At 39.5% G+C, this 17644-nt stretch overlaps 2 protein-coding genes across 3 annotated transcripts; one reads left to right on the top strand and one right to left on the bottom strand.

Annotated features, from left to right (window-relative positions):
- On the bottom strand, nt 1–5186 carry LOC102710799 (nuclear pore complex protein NUP54). Its single transcript, XM_006657561.3, has 9 exons — nt 4665–5186; nt 4520–4573; nt 4367–4426; nt 4156–4266; nt 1829–1894; nt 1667–1753; nt 1462–1563; nt 1181–1330; nt 1–840 (listed from the first exon to the last, which is right to left on the bottom strand). Exons 1-9 carry the CDS (start codon nt 5085–5087, stop codon nt 703–705), a joined length of 1191 nt encoding a protein of 396 aa, XP_006657624.2. The 5' UTR covers nt 5088–5186; the 3' UTR covers nt 1–702.
- A 6000-nt stretch (nt 5187–11186) lies between these two features.
- Nucleotides 11187–16591, top strand: LOC102710511 (UPF0235 protein At5g63440). Of its 2 annotated transcripts, none has more exons than XM_006657560.3 (7): nt 11187–11519; nt 13209–13323; nt 15311–15464; nt 15547–15643; nt 15777–15865; nt 16020–16088; nt 16173–16591. In XM_006657560.3, exons 1-7 carry the CDS (start codon nt 11405–11407, stop codon nt 16230–16232), a joined length of 699 nt encoding a protein of 232 aa, XP_006657623.1. In that variant the 5' UTR covers nt 11187–11404; the 3' UTR covers nt 16233–16591. The 2 variants fall into 2 exon arrangements, with proteins under 2 accessions (XP_006657623.1, XP_015694905.1); XM_015839419.2 differs by having other exon boundaries at nt 11191–11519; nt 13223–13323.
- Nucleotides 16592–17644: the final 1053 nt, after the last annotated feature.

Raw genomic sequence — 17644 nt, 5'->3', positions numbered from 1 at the left:
GACCGAAGAAAAATAACGCATATTTTAACTTCTTTTCCCGTATGAACCACCAAAATAACAAACTCAATTACAGAATCCACCCTCCACATGTAATGCCGATGCCTTCTCTTGCTTCTTCTACAATTCTAGCTTGTCCTGTATCACACACACACACACACACACACACACACACACACACACACACACAAAGGTGCACCAAACTGCAAGGCAATAGTAGATACGATTTGCAGGAATTTTCAGAATCACATACTGGAATATTTGGAGGTGGCTTGGCCGATCATATTGGATAGTCTGACGCAGGAAATCATCTAAAGCAATCTAAAATGTTATACAAGTGTTAAATCCAGGCAGTCAAACTCTGAGAAGCTAACTAGTCAACGAGGGCTTAGAAATGTTATTTTCCCATCACCAGAACCAGGTGCCCGTATGATTTACGCTAATGCCAATATCTTACGATGTGGTCACACTGGTCAGAAATGTTCTTTTCCCATCACCAAAAGTGGCCCTGCCCACACTGCCAAACATAAACCACCAATACTACTATGGCATTAGCCCAGGAATGTGGTTTAATTTCCAAACAATGCTCGTTTTAGACCTTTTGCAACGCTAGCAATTCAGGTTAAACGTCCGTCTCACTGCCATCTTCTTGACGCACAGATCATTCATCAAAGGTTGGATCTCCTGCTTTACATATCAAAGGTTCTACATCTTCAATGCCATTCTCCCAACACTGTCATCCGCCATGTCCGTGTCTTCTGAAAGTATGATTTCCAAGTCTCGTGTATCTCTTTTCATCACATTGCCCAACTTGGCAACAGCCTCCGTCTGTTGTTGCAAGGCCTGTAATAAAGCAGGAAGTTACAGCTTCTGAGATGACAAAGGCCGTGTTCTTTTGAGGGGTGGTAAGTTAACTTACACCGGTGCGAAAAACATAGTAATAGATTAGTACATGATTTATTAATTATTAATTATTAAAAAATATAAAATAGATTAATATGATTTTTAAAACAACTTTCCTATAGAATTTTTTTGCAAAATATACATCGTTTAGTAGTTCGGGAAGCGTGCGCGCGAAAAACAAAGGGATTAAGTTAACTTATCGCCAGCCGAGCGCGGCCAAAGGCATGCCAATGTAAGAAAAAGACACGAAGGAACAAAATCAATCCCACACACAAGTTACCTCAAGAAGGTCAGCAACACTCTGTTCGTCAACTTTGGCCGAGCTAGGAATATAGATAGGGCCACCGGCACCACCAGTGCTAGCAAGAAGGCGGGAAGTTGAAAGAAGATTATAAACTCTCTTGTGCAGATCACCAGTAGGCCCTTTTAGCTGTACACAGAGGATTCAGTGTAAATGAACAGCCAAACGTAGAAATAATACAAGGGCAAAAGAAAACTAACCTGCTTTGTTATAGCAGACAGTTGTTCGTAGAAATAATACAAGGGCAAAAGAAAACTAACCTGCTTTGTTATAGCAGACAGTCGTTCATATAGATCAGCTTCCTCCTTCGTTAGTGGTATGCGATAACCTCGATTCTCTAATGCCTCCACTATTCTCATTATCTTTATAGCAGTTCAGAAATGACAATAGTTAGAAAAATTGGCATGAAGAGCAGCAAACTGCCACCACCGTTTTGAATAAATGAACATAGAGTAGAACTGTCACCCTCAAGAGGCGTCTCTCAGTAACCAACTCTTGCTGCTTCAGCCGTTGGATCCATGGATATGTGTCAGCTTGGAAATGCCTTTGCAACTATAAATAAATTTATTACGCAAAAAAAATGATTCTTGTAACGTGCAGACAAAATATACTTGTATGAAGTGGTACCTTTTTAACGTTGGAGTGGGTCATGCTCAATCTGTCTGCATCTGAGACAAGAACTTCATCTTGAAGCTGTGAACAGAGAGACAAGGGCTAGAGTCAATAGGTCTGGTCAATGAGACTCTTTAACAGAATGGCAATGCACAACTATTAGAGAATAGTGCCTGTGACTAAAATAATGTTGCTCCTTCCTTTTCAAACAAGAATAAAAGCAAATGGAGGTGGTTAGAAACACCCAAACAGAACTGAATGGACAGCAATGTATGACTTGGCATACAGCAGATGCAGGAAGACAAAGTATATGATTTTGCATGGCAACACTTCATCATATCTCCAGATGCTGAAAGCACCAAAAACAATCAAATCAGCCAAAATCTTTTATGTACTGCTGGTAGCTCAAATAAATCATTTGTCATTTGAATTCATAAATCTAGGTTTATCTCCAACCACACATCGCATCTAATTGTGGTATAAAGAAGTCACCCAGATATAGCAGTACAGCACCAAAAATTTCATATTGTTCAAGGTTTTCACAAGCATCCAAATAAAAAACATAGCACAAATATTGATTCAAATTTGAAGACCATGCAAAAACAAACTGCACCCTCAAAATTGAACAGATACTACTTTAAAGCAGTGATCCAGTTTATCGACATAAAACGATTTGTGAGAACTATAATGCTGCACGCACAAATTAGCAACGATGGATTAGGGCCACGACTATCCTGAATTAGAGTACCAACTGGCCGATGTGCCACACATTTGAAATTAATCATGAAGAAAAGGTACTTAACCAGCCATTGTGCCTACAATTGTGCTTGCTACAATTTTTTAGTTCCAAGGGGTAGAATGCTTTTTGATGACTTAACATGTCAGTGCCAGTAAGGAGCTAAATCCAGTTCATCAAAACAACATGTAGACTTGTAGAAAAGTTAAAAATCAATAAAAAGGAGGATAACATCATGACCATGATACATACAACTTTAAGCTATTAAAAAGTTAATAGTTTTTTTTCTCTCTTCTTTTTTTCACTCCCCACCAGGCCACCACTACAACTTGTAGGACAATCACTGGATGGAGGAAAAGTGTGTAAACACATCTATGCTCTACATAGTTGGAACCCACTTAATGTACTTATTGCTATAAATAAGGCACCACATGAAGGCACATCACCACATCTTTTACACGCTGAGATTGTGATTAGGTTCCCATATTAACACCTAATGTTACTAGCCTACATGAATCATTCTTTAGGCTGTTCAACTAGAAATTTCTCAGCGAAATTTACAACTTTTGATCCATATATTGCAGTTTTGAAACTGCAGTGTACAAATCAATGTTTTGCAGGAACGTGCAGGGTGTCATCTAGTAAACTAGATATAGCACCAGTCACTCTCATGAAAACTATGAGAAAAAAATCTTATGCACGGGTAATCTTGAAATCCCATACCATACTCCCAAATTAATCTGGTGAATTACACATGTAATTTTTAGTTAGCGCAAAGTTATGCCCTATTGAAAAATATGTATACAATCAGAAAATATATTATAAGTAATAACAAATAGAAATGCATTATACATGCATTAAAAGCATTGACCTTTTTTAATTCAGGTCACCAGCTTGCTGCACATTCAGGGGGTATAAGGATATAACACAGCAAGTATAATTTCTGAAATAGTTTAGCAGAGTACTACCAAATACATTAGGGCATAAATTTTGTGCTTCAATTTTCAACATACTTGTCCAAAAAAATCAGGAATAACAAAAAAGTCAATGATTGCATTAAAAATTGATGAGACAACAAATGATTTAGTTCATCACAAACAATCCACTATAAATATTATACTTGATTAATGAATATAGACCTCATTACACTGAGATATACAGTTTTTCAAGGTTTCAGAAAATAAAATGACTAATTCATATTGCTGCATTGATATTTTATGAAACACATTTCCCACATAAAGAAATCAAACTTTTTTATTTAATACTGGGTAGAAAAGGGGTACACTTGAACTTTCAAATGAAACAAAGACCTCAACTGAAAAGCACAAAACATTTTCTAGGTGAAACATAATAGTGTGTTCAACTTGCTGAGGTAACTTAGACATCTGCAAGAACAAATTTTACCCTACCTTGTCTAAAAACCATGGCAGTCTCACTTGTATTGGGAAAATACGTGCAGTTATAGGTTCATATATTAGAATTTCCGATCAACTTTACTGGTAAAAACTTGCATATATTCTGTAGCAACATACTATATTGAGGAAACAGAAAATAAGTGATGTATCTTAAAAGATAAGAATTTCAATGAATCTAGAAAATGCCAAACCTTAAGCCGAAATGAAAGATCCTTAAATCCCTGAACGAGTTGAGGCCATAGCCTCTCTCTATCCGAACTATCCATGCCTTCAAGCTTCCCCATTGCTTCAGCCCACATAATCTGCATCCCATCAGTAGCAAACACACATTTAACACATCCAACCGTACACACCACAAAAACCAATTAATAAGTTAATAAACTGTTTTATTTCATTCCTTACATCAGATGCCGCAACTGGCTTCACCCTTTGGGAAGGCTCTATAACGCTAAACAACAGATGCTGCCCACATAATGAGACAACCACGTCAACCAAATCACATCAATCCAACACTCGCAGAGCATAAATCACAGCATAGCTAGGCGATAATCTCACCCTGAAAGCATAACGAGGGTTTCCAGGGTCTTCCTTGTACGCATCCACGATAGCCTTGAGACATCCAAGAACACACCAAATTATGAAACCGTTGCGGTGTTTCAAACAATTACAGAAGGCCAAGATTGCTCTTAGGGTTGCGGACCTGGATGTCACGGTCGGAGGGTGAGAGCGGCAGCGGCGCGACGGGGGCCATCTGGGTGGTGATCTGCCCGCCACCCCCACCGGTGAACCCGAACGGCGACGGGGACGGCGTCGCCATCTGCTGCTGCTGCTGCTGGAACCCAAACGGTGATGGCGACGGCGACGGCGCCACGCCGAACGCCGGGGTGGAAGAGGGCGCGCCGAACGCCGGGGTCGAGGACGGGGTCCCGAACGCGGGAGCGGTAGAAGGGGTGCCGAAGGGCGGGGTGGTCGAGGGGGCGCCGAACGCCGGCGTGGAGGAAGGGGTGCCGAAGGCGGGGGTGGTGGAGGGCGTGCCGAAGGAGGGGGTGGTGGAAGGGGCGCCGAATGCCGGGGTGGTGGAGGGGGTCCCGAATAGGGGCGAGGAACTCGGGGTCCCGAACATGGCGGTGGCGGGTACCGGCCGGCGGCGAGGGTTGGGGGGGTTTAGGGTTTTCTGTTCTCGGGGAGTGGAGATCGGAGAATTGTGGAGGTGGCCGAGCGGCGCGGGGGAGAAGTTCAGAAGTAGGAATGGCGACGAAAACGGCTAGGACAAGATGCAGAATACCTTTAACAGGTAAGTATTATTGAATACGAGGATACAGCGAATACAGTAATAAAAATTTATCATATTATAAAAATCCTCGAACCGAGCTTTTAATTTTTTTTCTAGAACAATATAATCAAAATTTTCAAATTTTAGCAACTTTAGAATTACAATCTTATGCCTAGATCAATTTGTCTATAATTACCTCAATACCCGGTAAAGTTAACATACATATCCCATACGTTATTACAATGTAAACACTGGGTCATCATATCTAAATGGAGTAGAGTCGCCTATTTTAACTTCAATAAAGCTAAAGCGTATGATTTTACTGAAATCATGATAGCCTTAAATTTGGCTTAAGGCCCATATGTGGCAAAGGGAGGTAGGCATAAGGAGAGCAAGAACAAACTTTATCATGACACCCAATGGCGGATTCAACATGGGGGCGGCGGGGCTCGAGCCCTCACTACCCCGTTAAATCTATTGGAGCTCCCGCGAAGACCCAACCTAAAATTTTATAGCAAAGATTAATAGAAAGGGGGCTGAAACTCTATCTAAAGTATGCAGACCACCTAATCTCGTTAGCTAGATCCGCCACTGATGACACCAAGTTTGCATGTGCACAACTGATCGGAGACCAATGTGGTTTCCATGTGTGCCACAACATGTGAACACTTCTAAGAGCAGTGAAAGATTGTGACCCTGTGGTTGTTGCTAATACCAAATAAGCTCATTTGAAGATCAACTATATTCTTCGAAACATTTTAATCCTCGATTTATTGAACAGAAAGGTAGAGCTGGCACGAAGATTGTTAACCATAAACTTGTGATGTACATATGAGCACAATACAGCGTGTCCTTGTTTTTGTGTTTCTGGGGTACGGATGCAATGTAATTTACTCTCATATGTACAATATTATGGCAGTTTGCTAAATTTTCGTCAATTTTGATCAATTACTACTTATGTTGGACTATTCAATTGGTTTCTCAAATTTAAATACGACAGGCTATATATGGAGGTTCACAACGACGTAATATATACAATGTATGAATTTGTGGCTTTTATGCATTTGCTGTGCAAAATTGTGGCATTTGAATTGTATATGTTGGGAATATGTTGAGATTGATCTGTGATTTTTACTGCCATATGTGAAGTTGGGCAATATATCAAGTTGGATAATATGTGAAGTTGGGCAATATTTGAGTATCTGTGACTTACATGTGACTTCCCTATGACTTACCTGAGTATATGTGAAGTTGTGCAATATGTGAAATTGTATATGTGACTTACCTGTGATTTTTACTGCCATGTATCTGTGTATTTTCAGAGGGCATGGCTAGCGAATCCTGAGACTAGCCAATTTTTAGCATTTATTTTTTTTCTGAATTTAACTCATCACTGACGGGTCAGAACTAAAATCCGTCATAGGTATTAACTCCTCTGACGTGTTCTCACTAACGAACTGTTAGAGGTGACTTGCCTATGATGGTCAATTACCTTTGGGCCCGTCATTGCGTGTTACATGTGACGGGTCCTAACTGCCCTAAGGGTACAGGTGATCAACACTTCTGACAAGCTAGCATTTATATACTTGTCGGAGGTGGGTGTCACCTCTGACGGCTTTACACCCGTCAAAGGTGACTCCACTCACCACTGACCATTGATCACTAACCATGCCCAAAGCCGTCAAAGTTGAGAGTTTGGTCCGTCGCAGGTGACCATGTCCAGTATATGTCATAATTCAGCCGATAGGGTATATTTCCACATGATGTCATGAAATTCCTGTAAAGTCGATTGTCTAACGCATCGGCTAGGGTCCTGTTAACGTCAGAATTTGATAATTTGTCGTTGAAGATTAAACTGTGATTAGAGACCAAATCAAACAGGAAAACAGGGCAATCGAATAGAAGACCAGGCGGAATACGACTCGGATTCAGCCGATGGAGTCCGGATCGGATAAGATTTAGAGTCCGATTGGGCCTAGAATGTTACAGATAGATTCGGTAATAATCAGAGTCCGTGTAATTTAATTTTATCTATTAGATAGAGTTAGTTTGGATTTTTTTCTTTATCTCTAAGAGAGTTAGAGTCCGATCGAGACTTGTGTGTTAGAGATAAAATCTGTCTAGGAGTTTGTTATTTCTTTTTATCTTCTAGGAGTTGTATGCCGTGTCCAACATGGTCTAGCCTCAACCCGAGGGTATAAATATGTATGCCCGGGGTCATTATAAAGGATCTACACATCAATTAGATCAACTTCTTTCAGCGCATCGCCACCCTCTTGTCCGAGGTTCTCAACTCCGGCGGAACTTGGCACCTGACGCGTGGCTGCATCGCTTCGATCTCCAGCGGAGGGGTAAGTCCATCGTTCCACCGGGCCACGGTAATCGTCCGACTAGATTAGAAATGTCTCGGTTCGGTCTGATTTTCTAATCTAGTTGCGCGATTGCTAGTTATCGTATCAGTTTCAACTTAGATCACTTTCGTGTTTTGAATTGATCTGGTCGACCACTTTGGGCGATCTATGTTGGTTTGATATTCACTATTTGACATATTCAATCTAGTACTGTCTCGGTTAGGTCCGATCTAGTAGGTTACGTTTGTCAAACGGTTTATATCAGATTGATATATTTTACTCATTGTTTTATCGGAGTACCAGCCGATAAGTCACCAATCATCGGCTCATTGGTTTGATAGCAATCTAGATCTGTTTAGTATCTACCCTGACATTGCTAGGTTTAATCTTGAACTATCTCGGTTTGGTCCGATCTTCTATGATTATCCTTAGCAATCTGGGCTAGGTATTTTATAGATTTTGGTTGTTTGTCCGTCGTCTATAGCCGATGATTTGAGCCGATCTACATGCTTATCATATTTACATCAATAGAGTAGTCGATTGCTTTACTGCATTATTTTTATACCAATCAGCTTGATTTAGTTAGATCGATAGTTATTTATGTTGCATCGGCTTATGAGAATTACATGCAAATTGGTTTTAGCCGATTATAACATATGATTCATTGTTTATTCCAAGTAATTCGTCAGTTTATTTATTAGCCTTATCGATCTTTATGTTTTCTATGATCATATCGTGCTCGACTGCATACTGTCTTGGCTAAGTCCAATGACTCCAATCTCTGCACGTCTAGTTCGATCTGGTTATAGGGGTTCGTTCGATCGACTGAGATTAATAAGTAATTAATTTGACGGATTACGTTGGTCTAATATTTATTTCAAGTCTATTTCTATTGGTGTTTCTAGCCGATACATGCTTTTTACAGCCGATCATTCATCCTATCGGCTAACGATTGTAGCATCAATATTCGATCGGCTGGATATTTTGTTACCTATCGGCTCGATAGCCGATCGGCTTGTTTTACTGTCTATCTTGTCAGTTGCAGGATCAAACTGACTGGCACGTCCGCGCACCTTCTAAAATTTAGGTCCTGCATTGGATCTATCTAAGATTGACTCCCAGGCCTTCATGTGTGACGCATCAACATTCAAATTTTGACGTCAACAGGTCCTGAAGCGATATCAGCTATCCGACCGATGGGGGCTTTAGGTTTAATAATTTTTCCTATCTTTTTCATATCTTGTCAGTTACAAGATCAAACTGACTGACATGTCTGGTTTCTAAGATTTAGGTCTTGCACTGAAGCATTCTGGGAAACAACTCTCAGGCCTTTGTGTGTGACACGTCAAATCACATTTTTTACGTCAACACATACCTAGGAGAGGACGACTACTGGGTGAATAAGGTGCCTAGCTAGGGAGGAGCACTTGATGGAGCAGTTCCCATAGAGGGGGCTACCCAATGGGAGGATGAAGCACTAAGAAGGAGTTCAGTCATGACAAATTGGGGCAGTTACAAATGGGTGTAAAATTGTTCCCATACATCAATCATGAATATAGAGTGTAAAGTTGAGCCCTTAAGACTAAGGCTATTTACCATGCAAGATCCTCCTATGAGAGATCAAAACCTACATGGCTACCACGTCCTCTTCCACAGTCCAAAGTGGCTTCAATTTTTGTATCATCCCATATCGCTCTCTATTTCAATCATCATATATTACAAATTTACATATAAGTCCAAAAATTTATGCTTAGCACCCTAAACTAGAAAAGCAGTATAAAATCCATCCCCTCTCGCTTTCTCCACTAGTCACTGACATCACCCCCATGACGGCACCACCTCTCCCCTCTCTACGATGGTGCCACCTCTTCCCTCTCCAAATTTCATTGCCGCTTCTCCCCTCGAGCTTCTACAATGCAAATCGAAAGTAATTGAGGTCGAGGGAGCTTTTCCAGTGGATAGAAATGAACGACAAGGGTGCTTGCACGGCGGTCGACAAGGTAAATCAAGCACCGTGCCCCCTCTCTAGTTGCCGCTTGTTTTATCTCTTCCAACAAGCTACGCGACAACAACTCTTCTAGTGGTCACCACACGATCAAGATCGAACTAGTGGCCTTAGTGACGACACTTGTTAGGCCAAAGCAAGGAAGAGGATGTCATGGAGGAAGAAGATGTGTGATAGGTCAACTTTGACAATAGCCCTACCGCTAGATCCAACTAGCACATGCTTCTTGGGCATCGATTAGGATACTTCAGTCAGCTTCTTCACTCATGGAAACACCATCAACCAGATTTTGTTTTCCTAGTCACTGTCGCCATCACTCCAGCCTCTAGGTGTGCCCCTCTTGACTAGGACAACGTTCTTGGTCACCGAACTCTATCTCTACCTCATGATGGAAGAAAGGAGGAGAGGGGGCCGACTGGGACTTAGGGTGTCCTCTCCCAAGGACATTGTGCTTCGCAGAAGACACACAGACTCTCTCGATTAAATCACTCAACCTTACACCTTCTCTCCTCCATGTCAAAATGTCTCCTACGTGGTGAGCTAAAACCACTTGCCATATAGGAAGATTGTAAATACCCTAAGGGGGTAATAATCATTTGGGGGGCTTGTTGGACCAATGTTTATAGCCTTACTAGTAAAAGTTGTTTGGCACTATGTTTAGGTCCCTGTTGAAAGGGAAATTTAATTATTTGCTACTCTTATGAATGACACTTCTTCAATTAGCATCTTTTACAAAAGTTCTTACATTTTTGTTACCAATGAGAGGAGTTGTCTCAATCTTTTGTTAATTTTGCCTACGTGGCATGTCAACTAGCATGTCCCTTCTTCCTCTCCGCTACCCCTCTTCATTAGCTCTGGCCAACTCCAACATCGAGGCATGCCCTTCGAAGCCATGTTCGTGCTCACTAGCTCCCTATCGACAATTACCATTGGGACAAGCCCTCCGCAACGTGCTCCTTGATGATAAGAATGTAAGAACTTTCGAAGAGTTGTAATTCTTAGGCCTTGTGCCACGTTGCTTTAGATCCCATATCTATGTTGGATTTGCAATTTGTAACCTAAAATAAATTGATATAAAGTTTTATATTTAATCAAGAACATAAACAAAATAATTTATCCACACATATATTTATAAATTTATATGGAGTTAGCAATACTTGGTTCTAAACATTCTTGAATCGAACGTCATACCAAATAGGCCTTAAGAGCATCCTAGCAGTACATCTATCTCATCCTTCATTCTAAAAATAGAGGATGAAAGGTACATATTGAGCTTTAAATAGATATAGAGGATGTCATATATAGATAATGTGCTGTAGTACAAAGAGATATGAAGTATGAAACTGTTTTTGATGATCATGCAGACGAAGATAAGATATGGATGACTAAAGTAGTTAAATTTGAGTTTTAGCCGATTTATGGTTTGTTTGGCACGGCCTAGCTGCAACTTCGGCTCTTTTATAGCCAAACCCAACCAAACATTTCTGGTAGCTAAAGCTCAAGCAAACAGTTCTAGCTTTAAAAAAAGGGAAAATTTGACTAAAAATGAGAGCGGAAAAATGCTAACGGGCCAAAAGGCCCCAAGAGACCTTCCTGAAAAATCCTGATCCCCGACCGGTGAGACGCCATTGCGCACGCGTCGCTGAGTCCACCTCGTCGCCGCTGCTACCGCCCCAACCTCCCTCCCGACCTCCGCCTCCCGCTCGGCCGTCGTCTCGCCCCTCCTCCTCGGCGGCGCCCGTCTCAGCAGCGGTGCTACATCTCTCGTGGCATATCGCCCCGCCGGCGGCCGCAGCAGCTGAGCGGAGAGGATGCCGAAGCGGACGACGCACACGTACTCCAGCGAGGACGCCCTGCCGGAGGGGCCCGAGTCCGACCTCTTCGTCTACTACTGCAAGCACTGCGCCTCCCATGTCCTCATCACCGGTCAGCTTCCCCCCGCCTCCCTCTCCCTTCTGAGAATTCCCCTTCTTGTTTTGCCGATGAGCTAAGGTGCTAAATTTTACCAGATCCGTGCTGTCTGTTGGATTAGTTCTAGGTTATTATACGACCCATGGCTGTTGATTTCTACAGAGGACGAATTCTTGAAGCATTAAATGGGCAAATTTTAGGGGTAGATTTTTGTTTAATTACTGCCTTCTGGTTACTCGTTGCAAATAATCAACAAGCATGACCAGCACAGTGAGCATAGGGTTTTTACCTTCCAGACCAGACATGTTCTTTGTGTGGGTTCTATCTTGCAGATTGTCATACTGCTTACAATGAGCACAAATTTGGTCTGATTTATCTGGATAAAGAGTATGTTGTATACAAATATACTTGAAATGATCAAATAAAATTGTAAAATTGTGATGTATGCATACTGTTTGATATGAATTCTAGACCTGATTCTCCTGCGAACTTGCAATATAGGCCCACAGGCAGTAGTGCATTTACCTGAGGTCTCCAGAATCAGTTTTTAGCGTTCTGCATCATTTGTGGTGTTGTTTTATGCTACAAAATGCAGGAGTCAGAACCAAAGGCTGGGCATTAGTCTTAGTGGTAATCTTGGCTTCCCCCTTGGCCTTTCTGTGAGCTTTCTGAGGAACAGTTCAATCTGAATGTCTCATGTTGATCTCTATCTCATGTTGCTTGTCCAGGTTTAAACCCAAAAAACTCTAGAGATGCAGAGTGTTTTCAAAGGTGACTGTATTTGTAACATTTGGTTTTTAGTTAGTAATTTGGTAGATTTTGTGGTTATGCTATTCACTGGAAACTGACCCCTAGTCCTTCTATGTCTAAGGAAGAGATAGTGCTTCATTTCTGTTAGGACACTAGGTGCAGCATACTTTTGGTCTTTTGGTAGCTCTATACCGCCAGAAAATTTCAAATTTCAACTGAAACCCTGTTCAATAAATTGGCTAAAAGCCTAAAACATCTTTTGGACTAAACTACAGTAAATGTTCAGGGAACAACCATTTTATGACAGGTAGAAATGAGTTGCAATATGGATTTTGCTTTGTGGCCAGAACGACTTTATATGCTTTGTACAATTTGCATGTTTGATCAAAATCATCAAAAAGTCTATAAAAAATAAACGAGGCGATGTGGTTTTATTAGAGAAAAAGAGAGAATTTGAACCATATATTAATCATCCAAGAGCAAAAACAATTGAGGTGATGTGGATTCATTATAAGAGATAAAACATTTAACTGCACATAGTATGGGCAACTATATAGATATATAGGTTTGGACTCTTCATATTTTTGATTTATCTAATCCATTTGGTTTGGCTCAGTGTGGTGGATTTGGATTCTGTTTCCTGATTTTCATTTCCTGGAGAATTGGCCAAAGCTACTATCTGCAAGCTTACTACTCTTGTTACAAAAATGTTGTTCGTAACTGTTGCAATTAGGATTTGCATGAATTCATTATGTTTTATATTTTCAAAGAAGGAAAGTAATGTCTTGTACTACTTAATTCATGTAAACTGTAAACGAAAGCTAAATGAACTTATGTATCTTTGACTAGACGGATATAAAAGTATTGTGATGTGGCATGTTGGTTCTTTCTAATTAGTTTGTCTCCTGCCAACTGTCTGGAATTTTCTTCAGTTCTGATGTGTTCTTTCTAAAGATACCCAATTGCAGAAAATGCCGAAGAGGAAGACTGACAGAGCATATGTATTAGACAAGAAAAAGCATCTATCAAGGCTAAATGTGAAGGAGGCAGGAAAGGTGCTGTTGAAACGGTATATTACCCATCCTTTGAATCTTTCCTTAGTCTTAGAGGAAAACACCATTCAGTTTCTTAGATACTCTTGCATTATCAATAAATAGCTATTAGGATGATGACCTGCGACATGCCTGAGATGGACCTCAACTTCTGATAACTTTGCCTGGTCTTAGTCTGTGAGGATTGTTGGGATTGTGCTCGCAAAATACAAAAATTTCTGGTAGAGAGTTAAAATGTTGAATACATTTGAAAATTTACATTTCCATTAAATCGTACCAAATACCACACCATAACCTCCTTTTCCTTTAAAAAAATGAAAAGAAAATGCTTGATTGCCATGTCTGAATTAGCTTGGTCCCGTCCTACTTTTGATGACTTGCACCTTATCTGTGTTAGTGTTGATTATGCCATGGCAGAGATTGCTTCTCACTAGATCTAGGGCCTGTTTAGGGGAGCTTTAGATTCTGAAAAGCAGCTGCTTAGTAGCCAGTTTCTGAGAATCTGGAAAAGCTCCTAAACCCAGCTTCTCCAGCTTCTGGATTCTTAGTTCATTTTTCAGAATCTGCAACTACAGATTCTCAGAAGCTGTGAACCGTTTGTGGCAGCTTCTAGCAGAAGCAGCTTTTGGGAAAAGCTGCAGCTGGGAGAAGCTCCCCCAAACAGGCCCCTAGTGTCACTCCGTCTGGGTACATTGGTCTGTTCAGTGCCTCTGCTGCCAGGCTTTTGAGCTCTTACCTGCCAATTGCCACCAATAGGCCTTATGTTATGTGTACTGTGATTGTGTTTTTTCACATATCGAGTTCAATTCCTGGTGATTACTAATCAATTATCAGCTATTATGAACTGCAAAATTTGGTGCTACAAGTTCTTTTTTAGAAGTACAGTTGTAACTTCTGAACACAGTATGTCCTTGTGCAGTTTTGCGTGACATATAGCACCATAACATAACAATAGCTTTTGTTACACACATTCTCCTCTCATTAATTTCTAACATCTTACAGGCATTATGTTTTGTTATCACAATTTGAACTTCTTATGTGCATATATATGCCACATCTGGTTCATTTTGGTTATTGCTATTGTATTTTTTAGGTTGCATTCCTAAGTACGGATGAATAAGAATTGGAAAGTAGCTCTAGCATATTTGTTTTCATATTTTTTTTAATCAGAATCGGAAACCCCTAATATGAGAACGGAATCATATATTGCCGAATACAAATATGGAGCGAATATGATAACGAATATTTATTGGAATTTGAAAGCCTCTTATAATGGACAACTCAAATCAGCGAAGAGTTATAAACTGTCTGTATATCAAAGAATAGATCAAGTTAATTTTAGCAATCGTATATACATATGGAGATATCATATAGACAAGTACAAACTAATAGTATTACTTGGCTTCATACAAAGAAACATCTAGTTACTATAAATATACTATATTATTGTAATAGAAGGTCATATTTAACAATTTCTTTTTCTTAAAGTAGGTCATCATAAATAATATGTCTCTTTAGTTTTTACTACCATGGATTTATGTTTTTTTTTCCCAAAATGAACAACTTTAAATTTAGAACTAACAAAAACGGAGTTGTCTCCATCTTAAAATCACAAATTAGTATTTTATAATTTAATTCTAAATAAAATAAGATATCAAACTTTAAAATTTTAAAAATGACAAATAAATTGGGCTAGATCTATGGGCATGAAGTATAAGATAGTATGGAATGGACCTTCTTTTGAAATTATCCGAATAAATATCTGGATGGTTTAGGACCGAATCCAAATTCTGTCGGATACTAGCCTTATTGTATTTGTTTCTGTTTCCGAGAAAAAAAATATCCGAATCCGTTTATGTTTCCGAGACTATCCAAAAAATATACGGCCAATACTATTTGTTTCTGAAACATCGTCTGGATCCTGGAAACTATCCGAACCGATTTCATCCCTACTCTGAAGTCCAAAATTTGATGATTCCCTAATATAAAGTATCTTGGATGCAGGGGAGAAGGAAAACTTGAAAAACAGTTCCGCATGAGTTGTTTGGGATGTGGCCTTTTTGTTTGTTATCGGTCAGAAGAGGAGTTGGAGGCAGCTCCTTTCATATATGTTGTTGATGGAGCACTGAGCTCAGTAGCGGCTGAGACAAATCCACATGTATTACCATGAGCCATAAGATCATTAGTCCTTTTAGTTCTATTATTCTGTTTTCTAAGCTAACAACACTTTGGGATGGCAGGATGCACCTGTACCACCTTGTATCACACAATTGGAAGGTGGCCTTGTCCAAGTTGCCATTGAAGTTGAAGACCGGGCACAACGTTCAGCAATAACAAGTATGTTATGTTGATCTAATTGGAGGAAACTTGTATTTAAAAATACATCTTGCAGAGTTTATGTTAATAAAGTTATTGCTTTTCTTGTTCACTCGCCAACCCATTGTGGTAACAAAACTGTATTTACTTTAAGGGGTGAATGCTGACGATGTTCGAGTAACAGTTGCTGCCCCTGCGGCTCGAGGGGAAGCAAACAATGAACTACTAGAGTTCATGGGCAAGGTGATTCTCTTATGGTACCCATAATCCTTGTCAACATGTGATCTACTTAGGTTCCACTATGCTACATCCACTTTGAGTTATGTTGAAATGTTTTAATGGTTCACAATAAGCATTCCAACCTTCTGAAGCAAACAAGTTTCATGCTATGAATCAGGTTCTTGGCTTAAGACTGAGTCAGATGACCCTTCAAAGAGGATGGAATAATAAGTCGAAGCTTCTGATTGTGAGTTATTGCTACTTAGTATTTTCTTTTCAGTTATTATTCATCCATGCTTATTGTTTGACAAAATACTTTGATCTTATTTAGGTTGAAGATTTGTCTGCACGGCAAGTGTATGAGAAGCTCCTAGAAGCTGTCCAGCCTTAGTAGGACCTTAAATTTGTGGCATCTCCTACTCCTAGGCTATTCATCGTAATACATTCTTATTTGAAGGAAAGAACATAGAATCTCCTTCTTGATTAGTTGAATACCTGAATACAACTCGTATGAGATGCCCCAAGGAGCAGAACCAGAAAAGGAGTTGAGTTGTTTCGGTTGTAATTTGTAAACGTGAGTGAGCATAGCCTAGATAAGATAACCGTTCCGGTAACGCTGTCTGTGTACCCTTTTTACGTGTGATACAAGCTGTACATCTTTATAACAATCTTCCAACGTTTTTGTATCAATTCGGAGTCCAACATTATGTCTCCTCTAGAATATAACATTATGACTCGCTTTTAAGTCTCCTTGCATGTCTGAAGTTAGCCAATCGGAGTTCTTTATTCAGTAGAGAATGGAGAACAATTTAGTCTTTATGCGTTGCTTCCAAAAGCAAGGAAACTGTGCAAAACTTTAACAACAATGAATTTGCCATGTTTTTATTGACGATGCTACTGGGAGCGATCGGTGACCCTCAGACGTTTTGTTAACCTTGGGATCCAGAACTTGTTCAAATGCAGTGTTTTTTACCTCCATCTTTCAAATCTAAACAAGCAATTGGTTATTATTCACTATTATTTTAAGTTATCATAAGAGAGGTTTTAGATTTAGTTTATAAGTTAAACCTATATTATTTTAGCAAATTAGTTCGATCGAATAAAATGAAGTTAACACTACCTCAGGTGGCTGAATTGGATTCGAGAACGCAACTAACTTGACACCGTTTTTCCAGCAACTGTGATAGACATGTTCATCATCCAAATACAGTAGCACATGTGTATATTGTCCTAAACATACCAATGCATATATTTTTATCATTAAGTAGGGTCATATTCTTAACACGCTCAAATTTAACTTATTGTGAAACAACCTCACTTGTGAGTATATAATGTGATCAATTGTTATATAAGTAATAGTCAGTCACATCACGTTGTGTCATGAAACCTTAAGAGATGAGTGAACATCAATGAATATCTGTAAGCAAGCTTGTCTTACCGACACGAGCATAACACAATGATGACTCATTTTTAATACCAAAACATATAGAACCATAACTACCTCATAGTTGACCTTTTGCCTTATTTATTTATTTATTTGCAAATTTATGTAAATTTAAATTACAATTAAAGTAAATTCAATAATAAATCAAATCATAATAAAATAAATAATAATTATATATATATATTTAATAAATGAACAGTCAAACATGTGTCACTAAATCGACAATATCATCAATTAAAAAATAAAGTTAGTTTTTGTTTTCACATATTCCAAAATGCATTCCTGGTTGAATGTAAAAGTCATATTATGTGATAGTATACTTTAGTAAAAATCTATCGGCATAACTTTTACACGATAAT

This window comes from Oryza brachyantha, chromosome 7, assembly GCF_000231095.2.
Source record: "Oryza brachyantha chromosome 7, ObraRS2, whole genome shotgun sequence".
NCBI classification, from domain to species: Eukaryota; Viridiplantae; Streptophyta; class Magnoliopsida; order Poales; family Poaceae; genus Oryza; species Oryza brachyantha.
This window is presented reverse-complemented; position numbering and strand designations above follow the sequence as displayed.